Source organism: Pan troglodytes, chromosome 6 (assembly GCF_028858775.2).
Source record: "Pan troglodytes isolate AG18354 chromosome 6, NHGRI_mPanTro3-v2.0_pri, whole genome shotgun sequence".
Taxonomy (NCBI): domain Eukaryota; kingdom Metazoa; phylum Chordata; class Mammalia; order Primates; family Hominidae; genus Pan; species Pan troglodytes.
Window position 1 is genome coordinate 167,155,633 of NC_072404.2, and position 26,889 is coordinate 167,182,521.

Sequence of the window (26,889 nt, forward strand, 5' to 3'; positions counted from 1 at the left end):
CAGCACTTTGGGAGGCAGAGGTGGGCGGGTCACAAGGTCAGGAGTTTGAGGACCAGCCTGGCCAATACGGTGAAACCCCATCTCTACTTAAAAAAAAAAAAAAAAATTAGCCGGGCATGGTAGTACACACCTGTAGTCCCAGTTACTTGGGAGGCTGAGGCAGAAGAATTGCTTGAACCTGGGAGGCAGAGGTTGCAGTGAGCCGAGATCGTGCCACTGCACTCCAGCCTGGGTGACAGAAGAAGACTCTGTCTCAAAAAAAAAAAAAAAAAAAAAATTTCATGCCAGCCACGGGGGCTCATGCCTGTAATCCCAGCACTTTGGGAGGCCGAGGCAGGTGAATTGCTTGAGTTCAGAAGTTCAAGACCAGCCTGGACAACATGGCAAAACCTCATCTCTAAAAAAATATTTTTAAAAATTAGCCAAGTATTGTGGCATGTGCCTGTAGCCCTGGCTACTCAGGAGGCTGAGGTAAGAGGATCGCTTGAGCCCAGGAGATCGAAGCTGCAGTGAGCTGAGATTGTGCCACCGCACTCCAGCCTGGGCGACACAGTGAGACCCTGTCTCAAAGAAGAAGAAAGAAAATCAGTTAAAAATGAGTGGGTTACTTCTAAATGGCCCTTCAACAACTGGTTATCCAATGGAAGAAAGCGAAATTGTATTTTAAAAATGTTATGCAAGAAAACCTCTAGAATCCGTATATAATCTAGGGTCTTGACCAAGACTAGATGCAACAGAAAATTATGTATGTTTGTTTATATAAACAGTAACTTTTACAAGAAAAAAGATGTCACACTTGCTGGTAGGCAAAGGATATTTTGTAGGGGAAAATTCTGAATAGTGTAAACTGCTAAAAATTGAAAAATGGACAAAGGATATGAATACGCAATTCCTATGAAAGCAAATCCAAATGGCTGACATGAAAAGCTGCCTATTCAATTAAGGTAACATCAGTCTATATTTATCAGACCAACTAAACAAAAAAATAGTAACACCAGCTACAAATGGGAAACAAGAAAACAGTCTCACATGCTGCAGGAAGAAGTGTGCAGTAAGAGACTTTTTAGAAAACTGGCAATATCTATTTAAATGAAAAGTACACACGCTTTTACACAGAAACCTCACGTTTGGGAATATACCCCGTAGGAGTGAAACTATTAATTCATTGTGATATTTGTACAAGATATAGCAACACTGTTTGTTATGAGAAAAATTATAAATCAAATAAACACTCATCAGTAATGCAATGGTTTAACTGCAGTTCATCAACACTATGGAACATCAGGTAACCATTCAAAAGAATGAAATGAAGCTACCTCAGTTGATCGAGAGGGACCTCTGATTATTACAGAGAAAAGGAAGACGGAGAAAAATAAATATAACATGATTCCATTTTTATATATGTACATAAAAGTGTATATAGTTCTAAGATATTAGCACAGAAAAACAGGATACATATTAGATCATCCACGGGATCCCCAGGGAGGTGGACAGATGGGAGGGTGGCAGGATGAAATGAGTAAAGAGACAGAAACCAGAGCTCTCAAAAATGCTTCAGGTTAAAGGTGACAGGTTGAACACAGTTAAGATACCCACTAAAATCACAGTAAAAGCACACTCCTCGAGAACACGAATGGGTATAAGAGTGAATGGACTATTTAAAATGAAAAGTAATTGACTTAGCAAGGGAAAGCTAGAACTGGAAGGAGTAGAGGCAAAGCACTAATTCACCCACAGAATCCGAGAGAGGCTCAACAGAGAGGGGCAACAGCAGAGAAAACACAGATACTCCACTCATAATGTAAAAACAAAATATCAAACAAGATCAAGAGCAGAAAGGGCTCGTAGCTCATCTCTAAAAATAGACAAGAAAGATTAGCAGATAAAGTAGAGGAAGTCTCAGAAAGAACAGAGAGACAAGGAAACAAAAAACAGAAGGGGAGAAAGGATATAAGACAGAAATTACTCTCTGACATGCATGAGAATCATCCAGGAGGCCCCACCTCCAGAGCTGGGTTCAGTGAGGCTGGGCTGGGGCCCCCGAACCTGCACATCCTAACAAGCTCCCAGGTGACACTGCTGCTTCTAGTCTCAGGTCCACACTTTGAGATCCTGAATCTCAGGGGTTTTAGTGCAAACACAGAGGAAACAGAGGGGCAGAACTTGCAAAAGAATGAATACAAAACACATTTCTCAGACGGAAGGTCACGATGCTCCAGGTTGAAAGGGCTCATCAAGGGAGGAAAGCAATCAACAAAAAGACCTTCACTGAGGTGTAGTTCTGTGAAATGTCCAAATATCAATAAAGAGAAGATCCTACAAACTTCTAGTGAGGAGTAAAAGGGTTCCAACAAAGGAACAAGAATCTGAATGAGGATAGACAAAGGAATGCTGATCCAATTTATATGGTAAAGATACTTTGCTGGCTGCTGAGAAGGAACTGGATGGGAGGAGACAGCCAGGCCTGCAGTGGTAAAGGCAAGTGATATGTGGCTCAAGATAGGGCTGGTAAACCTAAGAGTGGATCTGAGAGAATTTTTAGGAGAAAACAGAACTCGATGATGCTTTAGGTTTAATCTGGCAGTACTGAGGCCAATGTACACAAACGGTAACATCACTCAGCAAGGAGCCTGTAGGATGGCGGGGTTTAGGAGCTGGACAAGTTTGACAAAGTAAGAGCTTTGTAATTCCATTCTGAGACATCCAAGGAGAAAAATGCTGAACAGGCATTTGGATATTTGGGTCTGCAGCTCAGGAAGTATGGACTATAGGTGTAAACTTAAATGCTTAGCCTATACACGGCCTTACTTGTAAGATAGTCCACAGTCTACCAAAAAACGTGCACTTGATTTCATGAAACGGTAGCTTCCAAAAGATAAGGTAACTTCCAAAATTGGTGTATTTTTGGAAAATATTTTCATTTGTATTTCTCTCAAGTGCTTGAAACAGCTCTACTGAGCACTCCACAATCCAGTGTGTGCAAGTTACAATGCTACCTGCCTCCCAGGAGCTCTCAACAAGATGCAAAGATGTGGATTCCACTGGTCTGCTTTCCATTTGGGGAAGCCAATCACCAAGTTCCAAGACTACATATTAAATCCCTAGTGTTACCAAGGGACAGGATTTGATACGATTTTGAAAACATGTTTCTGTCCCTGCAGCTATGTGAAATCATTTTCACATACTGGACATCAATAGCTTCAGATTCCTAGACTCCACCCTGTCTCTCCACTTCCTGTACACAAAGTATTTCTTCACCTGAATCCGAGACCGTGCCAGATACACATTGGATTTCCATTCAGTTTTCATCTTCCGGTACTGCGATGACTTGGAGTGAACGAACTGTTTACTATAAGGTGCGTTCAGTTCTCCAGTGACTGTGCTCTGAAATGACTTTGAGGTGCTGGTGCTGTTTAAGGTGTGAGGCCTGCAGACAATGGCATATCAACAGGAAAAAAATACAAGGAAAACTGAAGATACCTCTGAGTAATGCCCAAAACCAGGTTAATTCAGATTCTTACTGACAGAAACATACATGGAAAGCTGCCTAGCAGAGACACACGGTGAGTTCTCTTATGTAGTTGGGCACATACACAGCCAGACAGCAGGGTTTGTAAGCAGCAGACAAATCAAGCACAGGAAACCACTAATACGCCTAGAAACCCTGGGCTGTACTATGTGAAGTTAAAACAAAATACCTTAACACAAACCTCTTGACATGGGCACTCATTTTAGGTTCAGAACGGGCACAACCTGTGGGGTTAACGGCAAGAGGAAGTTCCATGAGAGGATTTCGGCCGTATCGGAAGGTATAACTTTCACATGCCTCAACCCCAGGTAGCTGAAAAGAAGCAAAGTAGACACAAAGTCACCCCATCTCATGGAGACTACAGACAATCTCAAGCTGGTCAAAGGATGGCCCACGACAGAAATAACTCATCAGCGTTTTCCTTGATAATAAAATGCTCTTCTAGCTTATGTTAACACTATTGGCCTGCAGGTAGATCTACTTAAATATGAGTATGCAAATTCAGTTTCAAAGCCAAACTTAGGTAAACCCTGCCAAATGCTCCTTGAAGAAAAAGATTAGCCCATGCAACAAACACTGGCTGACCAATATACACGCTTGTGTGATTTCAGGGTCTGACTGAAACACACAATACCCACAAACACAGGGCATGTAATGATTCGCATTGAGTTCTTTCCCCTGTATTAATGCCAACTTTTATATCTCTGTCTGGAATTTTACAATTAAAAACAGTTAAAAAATCATCTATATGGTTTCTTTCTTGATCGTTTCTCACTCCTTTCAATTTGATTCTGATGTGATGAGGTTATCGCTCTCCATGTCCTGGGAGCATAAAGCATAGGTGTTAACTCAAGCTTTACTCAAAGTCATTTACATGTTAAAGGTCTTTTCTGGAATACACTGCTTGTGAAATTTATTTCTCTGTAGTCATAAAAGATAAGTATCATTTAGGCAGGGCGATTCCAAAGAAAACAATTAGGCACATTACTCAGTGGCTTTTGGGGTTTCCTCTGCCTGTCCAAAGAAAACACACCAATGATATTTTTATTCTTGAAAACAATGCCTTAGAATCATACAATTTTCTAAAACTATTGTGTAGATATGGTTCAGTTAGACTCACTGACAAACAGGCTTGTAATCTTTTAAGCAAAGAAATGTCAAGAGAGGACAGAAATCAGTGCTGCTGCGATCTACTGCCCTCTAGTGACTTCATCCTAGGAAGAGGGCAGGAGAGTGGCCATAAATACCCAAGTGTCAGGAAATGGGCACACTGACATTCTGAGGTGGGAGAAACTTCAGAAAGGCAAGGGAAGAGGAGAGTGTCCTCACCCATCCAGCACACCCAGAAGATGTGACAAGCCTGGTGTCCTTCACCCCTGCTTGCCTCCAGCCTGGAAGAGAACCTGAAGTTTGTTAACTACCTCAACTGGGTGAATACCAACACGTGCTGAGCTCTCCCGATTAATCACCAATGCCTTATTCCTCTAAGAGAAACGGGTTAATCCACAGGCTCAGTCACTTTCTGAAGAGTGCCACAAATGTTACAGCATGTGTTCAAGTGGTCACACTGAATCAGGAAAGCAATTCCAATCTCAAAGCCTGACCAAGACACTCACTGATTCCGCTATGCGTGCCACTGCAGAGACGGTCAGGCCAAACAGATCCTCTCCTTTTAAATACGCTGGGAAAAGCTGGAGCATTTCAGACTTTTTTCTCACACATGCCACAGGCTCCAAAATCTTATCCCAGACACCTACATAGGGACAAAAACATAATTTTTATAGGAAATAGGATACCGTATAAAAAACAAGAGCAAAATGAAGAATAACCACTCACAAGGATTTACTAATTTCCAAATAAATCCTGTTGGGCAATAATCTAATAAATCTGTTTGGTAATAATCTAATGAACCTGTTTATTAAATGGCAGCAATTTTTTTTAAAGACCTAAATTTTGGGGAAAATAATAGATTAAGGACATTAAAGTGAAAAAACTTAATGTAACTGAAATTCATGCAAACAGTTCATTTACTTTCATAGTGGCCATATAACATACCAGATTTTAAAATGATTAGTCTAATTGGTAATGTCTATAGCTATGTTCCTTTCCCCTCAGATTTAAATTAAAATGTTAAATTGATATTTTCTTTGGAATTATCTTTAGAGTATTTTCAGACTTTTTTTTTTTTAAGTGCTAAACTTAAGAAAGCAGCTCCACATACTTTTGTTTGTGTACTTTCTACATAAGCAAAAGTGACAATCTAGACTTAACCATGGAGGTCCAAACTAAGTGTTTAATTTCCATCTCTAAACTTAATATCTGATGTTCCTATACATTGTCTTATGACAATGTATACAGTATGATTTAGATGTCATTCCTGCCTTCTAGAAACTGACTTTAAGAAAAAGGGGGTCCCCGCCAGGTACGGTGGCTCACACCTGTAATCCCAGCACTTTGGGTGGCTGAGGCAGGTGGATCACCTGAGGTCAGGAGTTTGAGCCCAGCCTGGCCAACATGCTGAAACCCTAAAATACTAAAAATACAAAATTAAAAACTACTAAAAATATAAAAATTAGCCGGGCCTGGTAGCGCAAGCCTGTAATCCCAGCTACTCGGGAGGCTGAGGCAGAAGAATCACTTGAACCCAGGAGGTGGAGGTTGCAGGGAACTGAGATCGCGCCATTGCAGTCCAGCTGTGCAACAAAAGAGAAACTCCGTCTCAAAAAAAAAAAAAAAAAGAAAAAGAAAAAGAAAAAGGAGGTCCCCAATGCAAATGACAGGCAACCTTTATCTACAAATCATTCTCGGATTTACCTCACCAACTCGTATGTTCAAAGATATATTGACTATGAAAGTGTTTAGACAACTGTATAGCAAAGAGAGCAAGGTGTGAGAACACAAACTGGCATTTGTAAATGAAAAATACACATTATAAAATATAAAACGAACATGAGACAAACATGGAAAATTGACAAAATACATTCATTAGCCTGACATCAGAGTAAGTAGCACTGCACAGCATGTGAACGGCAGACGTTACCTTTAGGTGAGATGTCACTTAGAACCAGGTCTTCATGGCCTTGTTCCACAATCCTGATGACAAACACTGGGCGCCCATCCTTCTCCTCAATGGAGCACAGGTAGCGGCAGCGCCTATTGGCATAGCGCGTGCTCCAGTACAGCCGGCTGGCTTCATAGCCCACAGGGAAGAGTGCTTTAGGAGAATGGAATGCTTGCATCTGCTGTGGAAGCAGCTGACCAATTGTGTGGAAGATGAGGCTACCCACGCGAAAGGTATGGTCCCGTTCTCCTCGTTGCACGATGCTAGCAATCTGTCGCACCTCATCGCGCTGAACATAGACCCTCCTGAAGACTGCAAAGTAACTTAATTCTTGCTCATGAATTCCCTTTGGTTTGTGCATGGGGCAAAGCATAGTTTTGTCCTTAAAAAACATGCATTGTGCTTTAATGGCGCAAGTAAAGTGATAAATGTTGGTGCATCGAAATCTGTGGCATCCACTAGTGGCACCTGTCTTGTGACAGAAGACACATTTCATTTGTAGGCCTCTCCTCAGAGCTAGCTCCACATTTATTAAGGCACCAGCCTGAGTCTCATAGACCTCCGTGGACCACAGAGCGCAGTTCAAGTGGACCCACAGATCCAAGTCAAGGTTGAGTAGCCTTGCTGGTCCATCTGTCAATCCATCACCTTCTTCATGACAAAAGCAACATTTCCGATAGTCTTTGGGCACAGGATCAGGTTTAAGGGAAGTGCCCAATTTCTTTAGAAATTCATCTATTTCATCCTCACAAGGTGGTTTAAATGTCCCCTTAGGGATTACAATATGAATGCTCCACTTCTTCCATTTCATTCCTCTCCATTTTTTATTGAGTGGCCTGCAATCTTCAAACCCACCATGGACAGCTCTTAGCCGAGGCTTCAGCTTGACTGTCACCTTCAGCTCATCTGGCTTGGCCTCGACTTGGGCTGCTTCAAAAGCAGGAGGGAAGGCGATGGGCGGTGACGCAGGGGGAGAAGCTTTCTCTGGGAGCTGGGGGAGACAGTGCACATCCAAAGTGGAGATGTTGTTGCTGTACTGATGAAATGCTTTGGAAGGCGTTTCTCTCATAGGTGATTGTGGCAATGAAGGAATGGATCCCTGGGCAACATAAAGAAACCATGACAAAGAAAAATAATTCACAAGCCCGAAAAGCAATTCTTGTTAAGACAAGAAGCTGAGCAGTATGACTGAAGAGGATGGGTGACCTGAGGGGCAGAGGGAGAGTCAGCAGTAAGTGCTGGGGGCTCATGCACCGCAGAAGCTGACCATGCTCTAAGGTGCACAGGGATAGAGAGCGGGTGATGGCAGCTGTGCCGCGTCCTTTCGAGGCCTTTTCCACAAAGCCATAATTCTGGAGAATATTCTGCTCTTACACTTTCTGGGACAATCCCCTTTCTAACTATATTAAAACCAGAAAAAGAAAACACACACACACACACACACACACAATGCTGTCAGAAGAGCTAATATAATTTGTACAATGGAACAGTGTTTTTTGTTTAACCAAATAAGAACGCTGCAGCATCGTTTCTTGAGGGCTTATCTCCACTCTAAAATTCACATCTGTTAATCTCAGCCTTAATCAATTGGTGTAAATGTTACAGAAAGGGAAGGAGCCCCTGTCAACAAATGAATCATACTAACTTTTCTCTGAGGCTTCTCAGCTCTGATCCGGCTGCTGAAACAGTTGAGCTGAGGGGAAATCTCCAATAGCTTATTTACTTTATGGTACAGAGTATCACAAACTAATAAACACCAACCCACAGGCTGCCCTCTTTTCACATACCCCAATCCTGACAAGGTATCTGAAAAAAGACATGCCTTATACCAAATCAGGCAGGGACTGCACACCAACTTAAACTATCTGGTGCAAAAAAAATCCTTCTTGCATTTAGGCTGATGTATTTTAAGATCTAAATTTATTTGTCATCTAGCTTAGATTTTATTACAGGCATACTACAAACAACTACCTGTTAAAAATAAGTCTTCAGAATGTTCTTCTGTGAAAGACATACCAGAGCAATAACCTGGATGGAGGAATGACTGGCAGTATTACTGTACAGGAAAAGCTTCCTTCAAAACATGATTATAAACATATCATTTGTATCAACTATTAGTTGGACACAGTCAAATTACATAAAATCAAGTAAAGCAGACCTCTTTCACCACACTGTGAGCAAAGTGTTTTCTCTTAAAATGCACAAATAGTCTTAAATTTTATCTTTAAACAGGTTTTCCTATTGGGGTAACATCAATAAAAATAATTTTAAAATATTAAGATATTTACGGCCGGGCGCAGTGGCTCACACCTGTAATCCCAGCACTTTGAGAGGCTGAGGTGGGTGGATCACGAGGTCAGGAGTTTGAGACCAGCCTGGCCAACATGGTGAAACCCCATCTCTACTAAACTACAAAAATTAGCTGGGCGTGGTGGCACGCACCTGTAATCCCAGCTACTCAGGAGGCCAAGGCAGAAGAATTGCTTGAATTGGGAGGCAGAGTCTGCAGTGAGCCAAGAGGTGCCAATGCCCTTCAGCCTGTGGGACCAGAATAAGACTCCATCTCAAAAAAAAATTAAACTGGTAAAATTACAGATTTTAATATTAGTGTTCTGTTTACTGAACTTTTAAAACATAACTCTGCCCACTTTTGTCAAATAACTAAGTTGAAAGAGTAGCACGACTCAAGGCTCCCTACACCCTCTCCTCCTCTGCCGGGTCAGCACCTGCTTTGGATTCCCCACACAGAACTCCATGAAGGCAGGGACACATCTTTATTCACTCCCATATGCCCAGAACACAGAAGTCACTCGTTACACATTGTTATCAGCTGAGATTATCCTAATCTCACCTTGTTTTCTGAGTTTTTCACTTGTGCAGTTGATGAATAAAGAATAAAGCAGTTATTACTACAGAAGACAATGTCCTTCTCTACCCTCTTGGTGCTTTCTCGGGAATCCTGAAAAGCAAAGAGAAATGTGTGGGAATCTCAACAAGTCAAAATTTAATAAAAACAGGATCTATACATTATTTTTATGTTATATTCAAAAGTGACAGTGGTTCTTTATCTTAATAGTAGAAAGGAAACTATGTTCCAATATTTAGCATGTGATAATTTAGCTAGGGAAAAAATACATGTATAAAACCAAACTATGTGGTCCACGGTTCACTCTATTTAAAAATATGTAGTCCTCATAATATTCCCTTTAACAGCCTGTTGTAGCTCTTTGGTGTTCAGCCCAAGCACATCTGATATACGCTGGTGCCATCACCAGGAACATGTGTCCATCACACCACCATAAGTGGTGTCTCTCTCTGATGTTGGAAGAGACACTGCCAAGGACATTTTCGCTGGAGGTAGGAGGTGGGGTCATAAAAGGAATAGCAAAGTACCTTGTTCAAAAGGGTCAGATCTTTGAAAGATTTCCGCACACCACTTCCAAGAATAACCACTTTACAATGACAACACCACTGTGGTCTGAGTGCTGCGCTTTCTGCAATACCATGACTAGAATCCTTATATCCAGAAAGACCTAAAGGCAATCAACTTTTGTTAGTAATTAAAACTGACTGATGACACAAGGTGGCACATGGTGAAAAATTATGCAGTATCAACTCATTACAACATGGTTCATTAACATTATTCTTTTATTAATAAAAAAATTTATCTTCTAAGCAATGGTTACAGAGTTGATTATCTGACACTAGGGCAAAAATAAAGAAACATGCCTATTCTCAAATAGCTGGGAAAGCAATGGCAGTATAAAAGAAGAATCTAATAAAACTAAGTCACCAAGAGAGATTACTATTCAGTCTAAGTACAAAGTAAGACAGAGAGGGAAACAGATATTACTTTTGCTTGCAGGTTAAGATGGTAAAAAAACATTTTATGAAAGATACAATGACATATGTATAAGAGTCTTAAATAAGTGTGACTTGCAGAGTCAGAAATGAGGAAAGAGCCAAGGCCAAGGATAAGAAGGTACATAAGGACTCAGGAATTAGAAAGCATCATTCAGGTGCAGTGTGAAGGCAAAAAGGAGCAGGGAAAAAGTGACAGAACAGCTAGAAGCCAAGAGGAGGAAGCCAGGGCCTGGACTGAGCACGCCTGTAAGATTGCCAGTGAGGCAGGAAGGAAAGCGACATCATGGTCGGTCTAAGGAAGTTGTTCCATTCTCAGAGATGGGGGGCATGAACACCTCTGTGGGAAGAGAAGGGCCCTATAGAGCTGGTGCAGAGTAAAACAAGAGGTAGGTGAGGATGGAAAGCAGAGGAGAACAGGAAACAGAACCCACGTCAGGTCACCAGCCCCACCTGTACCAGGTGGCCCAGGCACAGCGGGATGGGGGTTGGGAGACAGGAAGAACAAAAGCTGCTCAAGGGCAAGCCCGTCACAGGCTTCTTCTGGCAGCCTGCACAGATGGCTGGCACTCACATAGCCCCTGGTGACAGCATGACAGAATACACAGGCCAAAGCACTAGAGGTCAAATCACAGCACAGAAAACAGAACACCCACACATGGTGAGTTCACCAAGGACTATATGCCAGCATGTTACCTGTCCGTTGTTAAAAGATAATCAGTATCTCAAAGAGTAAGCTTAACTTTTGAATCAGGAATGGATTTGGGGTTAACAAAAAGCTCACTAGCTCACCATTGCTTGTTGGAGGAAATGGTACATTAGGCTGCTTCAGCCGGTAAGAGCTCACTAATCTGGGAGGGTTTGCAGATCCTGGCGGAGGCCCACGGAGAAGTAAATGCTGTCGATACTCCAAACCCGGGTTGATTCTGTGGCTACTGACCAAACCCATGGATGGGACATCTGGAGCATTGCTAACCTCATAGCTGTTAGGGATTCGGACGTGAAGAAGGTCGGAAAATGCAGCCACAACACTGCTAATGTTCTAAAACCAAATGCAAATGCTGTATTATTCACCCAGAAGGCAACAGTGAACCACTGAAGAAAAATACACACTTAGGATAAATCCTCTTTGCATGATACATAGATTCTAAGAAAATCCAACAAATTTTATTTAAAGAATCTCAGGGAAAAAATTAGCTCTAACGAACTAATATCCAAAAAAAGAAATTTATAAACAGAAATCCTCATAAAGGGATTCCAATTAACATTAAATATCTAGTAACACATTAAACTATTTTAGATATCGTAACATCTGACAGACCCCGTCAGTTCCTACAGGTGGTCAGAAAGCTTACTTCCAGGGGCTTCCCTCCAGCTCTGACACAACCCGTAAGAACAGACAAAGGTCTTGCTACTGCTGTATTTTGTTGATAACCAAAATATCACATCATTGGACTTTTAGTTTGGTCTCTACTGAAATGTCTTCACAGAATTCAGAGTTAAAAAAATAAAAAATCCTCAGGAAATTACTTATGTTTGATATAAGCAGATGCTACTTGAAGAACATTTCTATTGCTTCTGCAAAACTATTACTGTTGATAAAGTTCTTTTTCATTGCTTAATTTTCTTCTCTGTTAACAGTTACAAAGAAGTTTTTTCTGAGATGGACATGATGGCTCACACATGTAGTCCCAGCTACTGAGGAGGCTAAAGCAGAAGGATTACTTGAGCCCAGTAAGTTTGAGGCTGCAGTGAGCTATGACTGTGCCACTGCACTCCAGCCTGGGCAACAGAAGGAGACTGTGTCTCTATTAAAAAAAAAAAAAAAAAAGAGTTCTCTGAAGTATACATCCTTTAATAAGAAAACGTGAGCTCTAATTTCCCTTTTTACTTGACGTAGGCTGAGACCAATTCAATGACAAACGATGGCACTCAAAGGCAGCTGAGAGGTCTGCAGTGAGCATCAGCTCTGCTCTCTGACCCTTTATCCTCAGTGATCCTGTTGTGTGTGTTTTCTGGTAGACACCTGACCCATCTTTTAAAATTGGGGACATACTGTTTAACATTAAGAAGTCATTTAATCTTTTACCTCAGCAGCTGTAGGATGCAGAGTAATTGCTACAGATATAAGACCTGATCTGGGACCATTTGGGGAAGGACCAAAAGGTGACGCAAAATATAAAGTGCCTGGCTCAGTTTTGATGTCATTCCTTCTTGATTCTGAACCTTTAAAAATAAAGGAGAGAAAAAAAAGAGGAAAATAGTGTTAATGGATTTTCAAAATCAAAATATTTACATTAGTAAATTGGCGTAGTGTAAAGGGAAATAATAAGGTTAAGTGTTGTTCTTACTTTTCCCAGCAGTGCTAGGAAGAATTGGAATGATGGGGGACGGCACCGGTTCTGGAGGCTCCTCCTTGACCAATGACAGATCTGGATACCTGCTCACTTCTACCCCAACCACACTCTCAGGAGAGGATGAGGGAACAAAACTGTCAGGAGTATCTCGATCACCACAGTGATCCTGTATCCTGAAAAAACATAAACACACACATCAAAGTCTGCAAATCCACCACTGGGGGCTTCCTGTACCAACCCTGCTGACATCTGTGAATACAGCTGTAAGGATACTCTGGGCAGCACCTATACGATGAGCAGCAAATGAATCAGCTCAGAGCCACACTGGGAAAAAAAATACAAGAACAATATTTAGTTACAAAATAACTTAAATGGTATGTTTCCTTTTAACCGAAGCTTCAGCACCAAAGTTTGAAGACCTGCCAAAGAGGAAGATGTTCTGATTAGCATGTAACATAGAGAGCATGAAAGCACCTTTTCAAAATCCCAGATCGTTGAGCCTAGGGCAGCACTCCTGCAGCTTGAAAAGGAAAGAGCTGCTGGTTGGATTTAACAATAAAAAAGGAAAACTTTAAAAAGACAAAAAAAAAAAAAAAGGAAAGAGAAGTCCAACACATATGCAATGGTCACACCTGCGTTCACCTGACTGGGAAAACAGCTGTCCTACTGCTGCTCTTTACAGTGGCAAGATGGGAGAAAACTTGGCCATTGACTTGATCGGCCCTTATTTTTCTTAACTGATAAAGTGAGGTGAGAAAAACAAAAGACTGGTCCCTTCTGTTGAGTTCAAGTTCGAGTCTACCAGGCCAATTGTGAGGTCTCAGACTAAGTTCCACAACCCTGTGGAACTGCTGTCTCCCACTCCTCACGCAGAGAAGTAGCTGTCATGCAGGAGACCCAAGAAAGGCTGGCCTACTGAGGTACAGTAGAAAGAGGACCTGGATCCTCAATTGGGACAGATTATTCTCCACTTCGGTCCAAAGTTTCCCCATTAATAAAGTAAGGGACTTAGGTTAAATAAATGTCTCATCAAATAGAGGGTAGTGGGCAGATTTTCCAAAGAAGAGATAATTATTTGATGAAGTTGTAAGAACCCTCTGGATCTAAAGAGGTGGCTAGCGATCATCTACTAAGGGAACTTGATTCTCCCCAATTAGAATCTTACAGTTAAAGAACTGACACAAAGACGTCAAACCCCAGACAGTTCTTAAACTCTCTTCCACGACAGCGTTCTCTGATATAGCAACTTCTGCTCTTTCATTTTAGACATCTACAAACAACAATAAACCCAATAAATCACATTAATACCCTTTAAAGGACAATGATTTCTGAAATATGTTGCATGGAGATTTTCCACTACCTTCATGTCTATTAGATTATTTAATTAGATTAAATAATCTAATACTTAAATGTCTATTAGATTATTTAACTCTCTATATGATGTAGGCTTAAAAAAATGCAAACTAATTATGTTTAATGGTAACAATGTCTTATAAACTTTAAATCCTGAAGATTATTCACCAAATTGTACTCTTCAAATGTTTTTACATGCTATTCCTAAAGACATTATGCCACATACATACATTTATTTTTTTTTAAAAAAAAGAAATAACTAAGAATTATTTGAGAAAAAAATAACCTGTACCTTAATTCTTCCTGATTGTTATGAGGTGGTGTTGGGAGGGAGGCTGGCACATCAACTGTCTTGGGGCCCTGAACAAGAGCTCGGGCCAACAAGTCGTCCTGGGGTCTGAAGGGCAGCTGAAATGGTTTAGGTCCTAGAGTTTTGGTAACTGGAAAAGCAAAAACACAAAACCATAAATACATTCAGTCAATATTGATAAATGGGTAGAACTTTACAATTCTATTGCCATTTCACAATACACAACTGGCAGAGGCACATTTCTCCGAGGTGTGAAATTTGGAGGCTATAATCATACCTTCATGGCTCACTAACACTCCGGCTTTTCCAGCAAGTTCTTCAGTTGTTGCAAAACCATTGGCCATCTTCTGACAAGCCATAGGAGGTGGTGTAGGAGGAAGAGAGGCAGGGGGTGTTGGAGGATTACTTAAATTATTCTGCTGCAGGAGACCAAAAAATTTAAATTATATGCTACTGAGCAAATATGCAATGACCTTGCTAAAACGTAGTTCTGTGAATTTTTTGCACATAGAAGCAAGGCTACAGAAATGTAATCAAGATGTATCTTGCACACCAAGAAAACAATACCTACAAGGCCAGGAGGCTTCTTAGTGGAACAGATACTCGTGATTTTACGGACATACCAACTTGCTTACTTTACCCAGCTTGACTACTTAAGCTCTGAAATTAAGAAGCTAATTTCCTTTCTACCTGATTTTATTTATGCAGTTCTTCAAGTTTCGTGGTTATAGCTAGTGAAGAATAACTTTAAAATGCAATCAAGAAATTGCAAAATATTATCAAAATATCCTTTAAGTTCTCATTAAGATATGCCCTAGTTCTATGAAAAACTTAAGAATTTCTGGTCTTAAATTTGTAATACAACTCACATCCGAGATATGAGAATCTGGATTGACTAAGACCTTTAAAAGAAGCAACAGTACTAATGCTACTACTAAAGTAACTAAATCATTAATGTAGTTCCTCTTCAGACACCTCTCCCAGCTTAACAGTTATCACCAATTTGTCATTTACTGATTAGTCTCTCAAGGAGAGACTTGGAATCTACCAATAACACCATGCAAATCAAGTGCAAAGTCAAATTACAAATTTTGCAAAGATAAAGAATTTCATGAGGATGATAAACTAAGGTTGGAGAACAGCTTATGAGTTAAGATAGTTTTTTTTTTTTCTTTTTGGAGACAGAGACTTGCTCTGTCACCCAAGCTAGAGGTAGAGGGCAATGGCACAATCATGCTCACTGCAGCCTTGACCTCAGGGTGTGGTGGTGCATGCCTGTAGTCCCAGCTACTTGGTAGGTTGAGGCACTAGAATTGCTTGAATTTGGGAGGCAGAGATTGCAGGGAGCTGAGATTGCACCACTGCAATCTGGCCTGGGTGACAGAGCGAGACCCTGTCTCAAAAAAAAAAAAAAAAAAAAAAAAAACCTACAATAGTCTAGGAATTAGTTGTAATTAATACCTAAATTATTAGATATACTTAAAATTGTTTAATTTCATTTTTCAAGGTAAACTACTACTTTTATTAAATCCCCACCATTTACAATGATTTTTGAATTCATTTTAAGTGTTAATAAAGGTTATAAGGAAATAAGGATTTCCACTACCATGGAAGTACATAATAGATATTTCTTGCAATTTGTATTCTTACCTATAAAAACAACTTCAAATGTTTATGCTAGAAATACTTCACCAGGTAAAATTTTAACCCTGTAGCTGAACTTAAGTTTTAATAAAACTTGGAAGAGTAGATGTAAACTAAATACAAAAATAAGACAAGCTCTATCAATTCTGACATGTTACCCAAAGATGAAGCAAGACAACACCTTGGCAGAGAAACATACCTTGTAGATCAACTGAGAATAGTAGTCCGAAACCCCTTCCAGGGTAGCACTGCCAAAAGTTCCTAGAAGTCGATTCCCACTATTAAATTGGCCACTGCCATAAGGAAGAAAGTGCGCAAAGTTCACTCCAATGATTGGTTCCATTAGAGGGAGCAGAGAGAGCTGCTATTAAAAAACACATTTAAGAGTAATGTACATGATAAAAGGAACTCAGTGTAGCTCAACTTTCTAAGACCCGAAGCAACTTTGTTGAATAAGGCTTCAGAAAAATGAGACTTAAAATTTTCAAGTATCAAAATGCTGGAATAAGTGAGAGAGACTACAGACCTTTGAGACTTAAAAATAAGCTCTGTACTAAGTGAATGCTGCCAGGCATCTAACAAGAAAAACATATTTCTTATCTATGCTCAGCAAAAACCAGGGCATCAACTGAGGCTGGGTACCACCAACAGCACTGTTAGCAACTGTCTCCCACCTTCTGTAACAACCACAAAGGTGTAGAACAGAATTCACAATGCGTTTCTTTGGATTCAGAGTCACAACAAAGTACTGAGGACAGATTTTTTTCTTGGTACTGAGGCTACTCCTTATGAACATAAGAAAATCTTGACTATCACCTATCAATCCATTTGTATTACCATAAATTTCAGATGCCAATAGGATACGGTGCAATTCTGCTTGGAAAAAGTCTACTAGGTTCCTTGTCCAGATGTCTTTTAGCATTTGATCTCTCGTGTCCTTGAATTGTTTGTTTTGTTTTGTTTTGTTTTTTTGAGACACAGTCTCATTCTGTCACCCAGGCTGGAGTGCAGTGGCACAATCTCGGCTCACTGCAACCTCTGCCATCCAGGCTCAAGCAATTCTCGGGCCTCAGCCTCCCAAGTAGCTGGAATTACAGGCGTGTACCACCACGCCCAGTAAATGTTTGTATTTTCCGTAGACATGAGGTTTTGCCATGTTGGCTAAGCTCATCTCGAACTCATGCCTCAAGTGATCCACCTGCCTCAGCCTCCCAAAGTGCTGGGATTACAGGCATGAGCCACTGCCCCCAGCCTATATCCTTGACTTTTAAAAGAGGCTGCTCTAAATGACTCACCCTCACCTGTTTCAAGTGGGTAAACGTGTCAGTGCTAGAGTACATAGCTTGTTTCTCCTCTTCGTCCTTTTTCCTTTTCTTTGAGCGAGGTGCTGCTTTCTCACCCGTCCTCTGAGTCCGTTTGCTTCGCTGTTTCTTGGTTTCACTTCCTCCATCTGTTTTTGGCAACTGGTTGCCACATCCAAAACCACCTTGCATTTGAGCCCCCAAAGTTTGCTAATGTAATTGGAAAGGGTAAAAAATAAGTGAACAATTTGCATATTTGGTTTTTAGTTCATGCAGTGCCAAGCTATGACGCATCATCCTAACATGGCACTAAAAGTTATTAAATAAGTAGGGAAGATAGAGTGGTGTCAAATGCTGGTTTTCCAAAAACACCATCCTTTTCTTCAAACGTTATTCTCGAGTATGGAAATCAGTAAGCTGCGAAGCTTGAGGAAAGAGCAGAACTCATTAGTAAGGCCACAGCCCTTTCTGGCAAAGCATTACCCCTCATGCTGACCTCCCTGGGGCTGGGGAACCCCTTATTCCTGCTTACTGACTGCAGAAGGGAAGGAGATGCTTGTAGATGGCTATAGGAGCCTCTGCATAGTGGTCTTGGTGAGTTATTTTTGGTTCCCCTTAGGAACTAGTGAAATATGAGGTGTGCTGAAACAATTCACAGGCTCCAGAAAAGCTTTACAGCCTATGCATCTTAGGTGAGAGAACAGATAGCACCAGACAACAATAAAAAGAAAAAACACCGGTTCTTCAAATTAGTTCACAACCGTATTTGACTGAAAAATAATGGCCACATACTTAAAGTCAATGGGAGAGAACCTAGATGATAACAAATAAACCTTTTCTTTATTTTTATCATTACAAAGTGAGAATAAGCCAAGCCCTGAAAAGGCCTTTAAGGGTAGTCCTATCAATACCTTAAAACACAGGAATATTTTCAGGCTCCATTATTTCTAAATTTAACAGCAGTATTCTGCTATAGACGATTATAGTAGCTGAACTTACTGTAATGAATTCTGCATTGAATCTTTGACGGTTCTGAAAATTAGTTTCCAGTTATATTCTGAATAGTTTAGCGCATGGATGGCAACGTTTTTATGTAAAGAGCCAGATGATAAATATTGTAAGCCTCTGTAGGCCATACAGCCCCTGGCATAATTACTCAACTCTGCCCTTGTACTTCAAAAGCAGCCATAAACAATTCATAAATCAATGAGCTTGGCTGCGTTCAAATAAAACTTTTAAAATTCACGGACAAATTTGAATTTTGTATAATTTTTATGTGTCACAAAATACTACTCTTCCTTAGATTTTTTTTCAACCATTTAAAAATGTAAAAGCCATTCTTAGCTCATGGAGGGAGGCGAAAGCAGGCTTAGACTGCTCATCTCCAGGATAGTTCTGTGGCTCTCAAGGGGAGTCTCCAGGGCGGCAGCAGCATCTAGAACTGGTTTAGAAATGCAGATTATCTGGTCCCACCCAGACCTACAGAATCAGAAATACTGGGGCTGGTGCCCAGCAATCTTGGCTTAACAAGCCCTCCTGGCGCTCCTCACACTTTAGTTTTGAGAATCACCTGCCTAGAGCAGTACTTCTCCCCCTTCAGATGCACAGGAATCACCTGGGGATCTTGTTAAGTCTACATTCTGAGAAGCAGGTGTGTGGCGGGAGATTCTGCATGTGTTACAAAGCTCCCACCTGATGTGGATGCTGTGGATCCCCAAGGACTGCACTCTGAGTGGCAAGAACCTAAAAATTAATTATATATATATATATATTTATATTTATATATATATTTATATATATTTAAATCACTATATATTTATTTAAATCACACTTTAATTTGGGGGGAGGGGCTACTTTTTAAACTTGACGTGGTTGTTCCCCATGCCATTAAACAGTCTTACACCCACAAATTTTAATATAAACATGCTCAAAATGTAGTCTACGTCCTTCAAGGAGCTATTTAAATAATGTTAAGTGGTACAACAGAAATCGCTATGTGAGAACACGAGCATCAACACATATTTGAGATTGGGAGAGGTGAGAAAGGTATCTGGAAAAAGATGACTCAAGAACTGCATTTCAAAAGATAAAAATATATTGTCCAGACGTATATAAGAAGGGAGAACAGAACAGGCAGAAGCAGCAGCATGTGGTATACATAGAAGGGTAAAAAGACAGAAGGCTGCAAGTTATTCAGTACTCCTCAGGGTATAAGATGTCTTGGAGAAAGTGGATGGAGATTGTGCTGGAGAGTTGCCTATATTTACTGGTGACAACTGTAAAAGCATAACCAGTAAAATTTACAAAAATTACACAAATCTATCAAGTCAACACTCAATCTCTACTGAATGGTCAAAGACAAGAAAAAAAGCAACACTTGCAAAAAGATGAGCTTCATTAACAATCTTAAAATGAAAAAACTGGACAACTAAATATACCACTCAACGCTTAATTAAAATATGAAAATGAAATCCAATTTGAGAAGCTCTCTAGGGACAGCTTTATGAATGCACTGGTAATGGCACTGCACCTTCTGAAAGATAAACAGGCAAGAGCTATTAAGCAGACCAATTCCCATGACTCAAACTCCAGTTTTGGAACTATCTTAATGAAGTTAACTGAAATAAAGGGGACGGATTCTTGTAAAGGTATATTTACAAGTTAGCTCTTCATGTAAATGAAAAAAAAAAGCAAATTAAATGTTAATAACTTAAAACTGATAGAAAATTGATACATGGAAAACTACAAAACAGTATCTACATGTAACATTACATTAAGTATCAATACAACACTGTAACCACACAATAGCTTCCCAGTGTGGTATCCCTAAGAGTGCCAAGGGTATTAATAGGGGTGCATGGGCTATCCTCTACATTTTAAAGAGGTTAATGGAAATTAATCACTTATTTACAATAAAGTACATAGACATTTACTTACTTTGCTTTAGTCATATCAACTCAATGTGGTAATAACCAGTTGCTACACATCACATTATATATGAAATGCAATACATGCCTTTGCTTTTTAAAAAATAGTAAACAAATTATTATTTAATATAGTTTAGATATAAATAAAAACATGGGTTCCAGAGAGGTAGAAATGACAAAATAAAAAATGGTCCTTTAGAATAAAAAGGTTGTAAAATAATGTGGAAATATAGTTGCTGGTACTAATCTGCTGTAAGTATAATTTAAAACAAAAGAAAAAAGTTGTTGTGTTTATGATTTACACTTACCAGTCCTTCAGCTGGGTTCTGCTTCTCAACTAGTTTATTATCCTTTGTACAGTCATCTTCTGAACAAAGACTGCCCTCAGGTTTTTGATTCAAAAAAGAAGATGACTTTTTATTTTTCAACAAGTGTTTCAGAAGTTCATTCCCTGAGTCTCCTTTGGCAGCAGGGGCCCCAGCAGAATGGGGAGGACTCTGTGCTGAGGAGACAGGACAGGCTACAGCGTTTCCTTCTACCTTACTACCATTCTGTTCCTCCAATTTAGGCTCCTCTTGGCCTGGGCAGGACTCTGTCTCAGCCTTTTCCAGTTTTATTTCTTCTGTTTTGGCAGGGGTTTCCATGGAGAGCTTATCTACTTCTGAATTTGCATACGTCTGTTGATTTGGAGTTGCTTGTGAGAAATCACTATTGGGCAGTTTGTTCTCTAATTCTGTACATAGCTGGCCTGCTGCCATATTGGGAGTGGATGGGCCGACTGGTTCCACCGACTCTGGGTCGGCTTGTTGAGGAAGCTCACTGGGTGTGCTCACTGCAGGAGTAGAGGTAGTTTCTGAGATGCCTGGAGTCGGCGGGGCAGTTATATCTGAATGGGGAGTTGATGGAGCCTTGGTGGATTCTGCATCATCATCTCTTTTCTTCTTTCTTGTTCTTTTCTTTTTCCCTTTTTCCTCTGGGATTATATCAGAATACAACTGAATGAGCGATTGGGTTGATCCCGGATAACTGTGTCCATGGGTCATAGTAGAATCTTGGCCACATGGGAGACTGCTATTAGCTACTGGAGGTGCTGCTGGTAAAGCAGGTGTAAAAGAAGGCCTCACTGGGGACTGCTGGAAGCTGGTCCCAGAAAGATTTCCATGTCCCTGCTTCACAGAAGAAAAATTTGGGCTTCCAACAGGGATTGATGGTGAATCAGGAACAAATGAAGGAGGGCCTACCTGCCTTCGCTCATTAGTCTGCATGAAAGTTTGGGTGGAGGGTGAATTAATTGATCCTTGTTGTATATTCTGCTGCTGTAAAACCTGCCCCATTTGCTGTTGGTGTTGTGGAGACTGCTGAAGGGGTCCTAGAGGTTGCATAAAATCACAAGGTAAGTCGGAACTGTAGAAGGGAATCTGGGACACAGATGTCCTACTACTACTTATCTCAGAGCCCACCATACCATGCTGCTCCATTTCCATCCTCTGCTGCAAAGCTCTTTGTCTATCTACCTCCTGCATGAGTTGGATCCGTTGTCTCTCTTGCTGTTCTCGTAAACGTTCCTTGCGTTCCCGTTCTTGAAAACTTTCACTAAAGGGATTGTTGTCATCAAATTCTACCCGAGGTGGTGGTCCACTCTGTGGATTTGCATTTGAGACTGTCCCTGGGGCTGGTGTACAAGTTTTTATTGGTAATTGGGCAATTGGGGGCTGAATTCTAGGAGGATTGAGGGGCAGGTGGGCAGGAGCACTGTTGGGTTGCCATCCAGGTAAACTGGGCATTCTAACAGGGCTAGTATGGCCAGAAATAACTGTTGTGTGCTGCTGGTGCTGAAGCTGCTGTGGCACCATGGGAAAGGCGGGTTGGCTCATGGTGGGTGGAGTGGCACCTGGAATTAGGGGTGGCTGGGGCTGGACACTGGGCATCATGGTAGGTGGGGCCATTGCACATTGCTGCTGCTGTTTGATCCGATAATCTTCAATCAATTCAGCATGTTCTTTCTGTTGTTTACGAATCTGGAATAACAAAATGCATCATTACTCATTTCTATACAGCATAGGTACTGAAGTAAAACGCTGGCTGATGACTGTGGTTGAGGTTACACAGAGGGCAGTTTGGCCCTGCAGAAGCAAACATATTTTGCTTGGGTAACTGCAAAAGTCACAAAAAAATTGAATTGATAAGCCTTAACTAACAACTGTCAATCTCTTTAACAACAGGATTTTTATAAAGTTATCTGTAAAAGTGCTTCACATATGAAATATCAAAAACGGTTTAGTAAAATATTAAAATCGTATGGTGAAACTCATATATACTATTTATACTATACATAAAAAATATACAATAAAAAAGGTTACACAAGCAGCTAATTTTGATGTCCTAGAAATTACAATATACAATGTTAGAATAACAGACTTAACTCAAACTTGAACCATTTAAATGTTAAGATTTCATTTCTTAAATATATAAATTGTACAACATTTTAAGACAAGATGAATTACCAGCACGAATATCACACCCCCCGCCCAGATTAAAAAGACTAAATTTGTTGAACACTTTCAATTTAATGGCTAACACTCAAATTATAATTTCTGAAATCTATACAAGCTCCGAGGAAGTATTTTGAATAGTCTGTAAATAGTCTCTTAATATAATGGCTAATATCAATTAATTAATTCATTCCAAAAACCTTTGTGTCCCAATGTGCTCAATACTACAGACCAGATATCAATCAAGACGCAAACTATGTTCTGGAGAACCTCACCATCTCATTCATCAAGCTAGGGAAAGAAGGAATGCAAAAGGATGTGTATATCTCTCAACATCGTTCAATTTTTAGATAAATATTAATATACTAAACTCAGGAGTTCTAATAGTTTTTCAAAGTATTTTCTTGGGTTCCCCAGGTAGACTAATATTTTCTGCAAATAATCGTGTTTCATCTCTTCTTCAACGGTTGTGTAACTCCTATTTTCTTATTTTTCCTGGCCAGTTTACTGGTTAGAACTGAGAAATTACCATTGGTTGGTGAAGTAGTAAGAAAGTACAGAAAGCACCTACAACAGTATATGGGATATATAAGGTGGTCATCCATGTCTTTCCCATGATATCTTATAATACTTTTTAAAACATTACCATCAACTGCTTATCTTAATATGATTATACTGGATCTTTGGCAACTATGTAATAGATGATGTATCCCATTTTTCAAGTATTAGCTTCTAAATAGGATTTGATCCATGGATATGCAAAAAAATTAGGCCCTCATCAAAAGACCTTGTACAAATATGCCAGATGGCAATGAAAGTGCTAAAAAAAATATATACTTTATTAAACATATCTTTACAAGAATATTAACCTACAGTAAACATGAACCCAGAGAGTAGATTTAAAGAGAAAAGAAACCTTTCATTCTGGAATAATCGTAGTTTTAAACAACTGGAATTATGATCACCTTATTGTTGGTACGTTATTGTGGTAGCTGTGGTTTGAAGATAAGACACTTGAGTCCAAATCCCTAATCTAATAGTTATAAGCAAACATGTACAGTGGGGGTATTTTTGGGGATTTTTTTTGTTTTGTTTTGTTTTTGAGACAAGAGTTTTGCTCTTGTTGCCCAGGCTGCAGTGCAATGGTGCAATCTCAGCTCACTGCAGCCTCCACCTCCCGGATTCAAGCAATTCTCCTGCCTCAACCTCCCAAGCAGCTGGGATTACAGGCACCTGCCACCATGCCTGGCTAACTTTTTGTATTTTTAGTAGAGACGGGTTTCGCCACGTTGGCCAGGCTGGTCTCGAACTCCTGGCCTCAGGTGATCCGCCCGCCTCGGCTTCCCAAAGTGCTGGGATTACAGGCGTGAGCCACCGTGCCTGGCCACGTGTACACAGTGTTTATAACCTTTACAATGAATCAGTTTGTAAAATGGGGATAATACTAACTCCTTCAGAAAGATGTAGACAAGACAACGTAAATGGAAGTGCTTCCTACAGTGTTCATTATAGAGCACTCACATTTTTTTTTTTTTTTTTTTTTGAGATGGAGTCTCACTTTGTCGCCAGGCTGGAGTACAGTGGCGCAAGCTCGGCTCACCACAACCTCTGACTCCTTGGTGCAGGGATTCTCCTGCCTCAGCCTCCCAAATAGCTGGGATTACAGGCACACACCACCATAGTTAGCTAATTTTTGTATTTTTAGTAGAGACGGGGTTTCACCATGTTGGCCAGGCTGGTCTCAAACTCCTGACCTCAAGTGATCCACCCACCTCTGCCTCCCAAAGTGCTGGAATTATAGGTATGAACCACCACGCCTGGCCTGAACCTTAAGTTTTTAATTTACTTGGGTAAATATACCTAGGAGTTGGCTCTGAACCCATTTTGTACACTACTATTGTTTTATTTTAAATACAATTTTTACATGTTTCTTCTTTTCCAGTATATTTTTCAGTTTAAATATTCTGATAAACATCTGGTTTATAATAGAAGATAATGGCAAAATGATTTCATTTTTCTGGAACAGTACTTCACATAAGACATACCAATGTATTTTAAGACCAAAACGTTAAGAAATAATAATAATATCAACTCCAAGTAAACAAAAATACTTCCTGGGCCCCCAATTCTTATTCCAAACTAAACCCAGTATCTCCCCCATGAGCTCGGTCCTCAGTTAAGTTGAATACTCTCAATGATGTATAACAGAAACATGGTCTTTGCAGTGATTTCTTAGTGCAGAAAAAAATAACGTCTCCAACTATACCAAAGTTGAAAATAGTTCTTCGAAGTCGAAATTATGAGACTCAATCTCTTTTGTGTCATTTATTTAGTATGTGCTGTGACCATCACTTTTAAGTAAAAGACTGGAGCTGTTATGGCTGCAGTTACTAAGAGGTCTCAGAGCTGTCACTTTTTGGCAATGTACTTTTAATGCCATTTAATACTAGTCAAAAAAAATCACTAGTCAAAGTCACTAATGAACGACACACCAAAATATTCTACTCATTAATTGTTGGTAGTTTCTATTTTGCAAACCTATTTATTACCTGTTCTAGCTGTTTCTGAACCATGCTTTGCTGTTCAGTAACATGCTTGAGTTGTTCTGCATCTTCCTCTGGAAATTCACGCCCAGCTTTCTTGGCAGTACGTTGTTTAGCTGAAAGGGCCTTCTTAGATTTTCTGTGAGCACCAATTTGTTCTTCAAGATACTTCTGCTGCATTTGAAGCAGCTGTTGGGTCTCCTGGAGCCACTCTTCATACTGCTTACGCTGTGAATCATCTGAGGAAAAATTAAAATTCAGTTGTGTTAATTTTCTAAAGAGTGCAACATTATAAGTTACACAAATCTATTTTGTAAGGAAGTAGTTTCACCATGACCACATAATAGGAAATTTGAAAACACAATACTAAATATTAGACCATTATGTAATGATAAAATATCAGATTTTAGAAAAATATTTAATTGAGAAAGCCAGAGAATGCACATTCTTGAGATACTGGTTAACTTAGCACTTATAAATATTACAAATCCAATCTTGGAAAAGCAGACTTATGTAATGAAATTCTTTTTTTTTACTAAACAAATTCTCTAACCCACAAGCCAAACTACATACTAAGGTATACATGCATTTTATGAATACGATTTTACAGATTTTGAAGAGACAAAGACATATCCCATTAAGGTCTAGCGCATAGACTAGGAAATCACTTCCCATGTTAATTTTCCTGAGTTTATAAGTTCTTTCCTATTTCTTAATAATGAAAAAATATCCTGAACAGAGAGAAAAGGAACCCAGAATGTTTTAGAATGGAATAATTTAAAGTCTATGACTTATAAAGGAAATCCATAAGTTGAAAACATTGGTAATTATTATTCTGTAGTTTATATTTTTTAAAATAAGGGGAGGGAATAGTTAACCAAGCAAAACATTTTCTACTTTTACAACTGCCAGTAATTCTCCCCAAATGGCTATATCTCTTCATTTTGTACCAATATTCTCTTCTTTATTCTTTAAGGGCACTTTACTTCATTGATACCCAGTCCAAGGGGAAAAAAAAAAGTCATCGTATGTAGTGAAATTCTGAATATACCTTTTTGACTCACTACAAGACAAAGAAATGAATAAATGCATTTCTAAGAAGGACATTCGCTGAAAATAACATCAATGATAACAGAATATTGTCATACATTAAGAATCCAACCAAAGCCAATGGGCACAATAAAGCCAGAAAAAGCCAGTTGGTATAGTTCTTTACTTGTTTTTAATGCAAATATGTATTCAAATTATAGTTAACAATTAATGTAGGGGGAATTTCAAAAGGTCAGACTTTGGGTTTGTTCCTAAACCCAGAAGTTCCAGTACATGTATGAACTTGAAATCTAGTCTACTAAATTTGAAGGGCATTTTTTAAGAACAGGCTTTTTCACAAGATTTCAGAAGTTCTGCTTCTGGTAGAATGAGACCTACCGCAAGGAAAGCCTTTCTGGTTTCTGGAACCAGGAGAGCAGAGGTGAGCAAAATGAAAAATAATGGTGAAAAAAAAGTTAGCT

General features: G+C 39.8%; 1 protein-coding gene across 41 annotated transcripts in view; it reads right to left on the minus strand.

The window, feature by feature from the left end:
- KMT2C (lysine methyltransferase 2C) overlaps positions 1–26,889 on the minus strand; it is a 304,403-nt gene that overhangs the window by 6,546 nt on the left and 270,968 nt on the right. For 26 of the 41 annotated variants that reach the window (XR_010158719.1, XM_063815061.1, XM_063815072.1 and 23 more), the window contains 15 exons: positions 25,385–25,617; positions 20,652–22,361; positions 17,417–17,626; positions 16,315–16,479; positions 14,749–14,890; positions 14,454–14,601; positions 12,803–12,981; positions 12,541–12,677; positions 11,244–11,493; positions 9,984–10,123; positions 9,442–9,549; positions 6,570–7,689; positions 5,146–5,282; positions 3,699–3,841; positions 3,259–3,427 (listed from right to left, as the gene is read on the minus strand). Coding sequence is in view for 38 of the 41 variants with exons in the window: in XM_063815061.1 (XP_063671131.1) it covers positions 3,259–3,427; positions 3,699–3,841; positions 5,146–5,282; positions 6,570–7,689; positions 9,442–9,549; positions 9,984–10,123; positions 11,244–11,493; positions 12,541–12,677; positions 12,803–12,981; positions 14,454–14,601; positions 14,749–14,890; positions 16,315–16,479; positions 17,417–17,626; positions 20,652–22,361; positions 25,385–25,617 (4,991 nt within the window). In the remaining 3 variants the exon portion in view is untranslated. The remainder of the gene's footprint in view (positions 1–3,258; positions 3,428–3,698; positions 3,842–5,145; positions 5,283–6,569; positions 7,690–9,441; positions 9,550–9,983; positions 10,124–11,243; positions 11,494–12,540; positions 12,678–12,802; positions 12,982–14,453; positions 14,602–14,748; positions 14,891–16,314; positions 16,480–17,416; positions 17,627–20,651; positions 22,362–25,384; positions 25,618–26,889) is intronic. The other 15 variants (XR_010158720.1, XM_063815067.1, XM_024358126.3 and 12 more) reach the window with 11 other exon arrangements.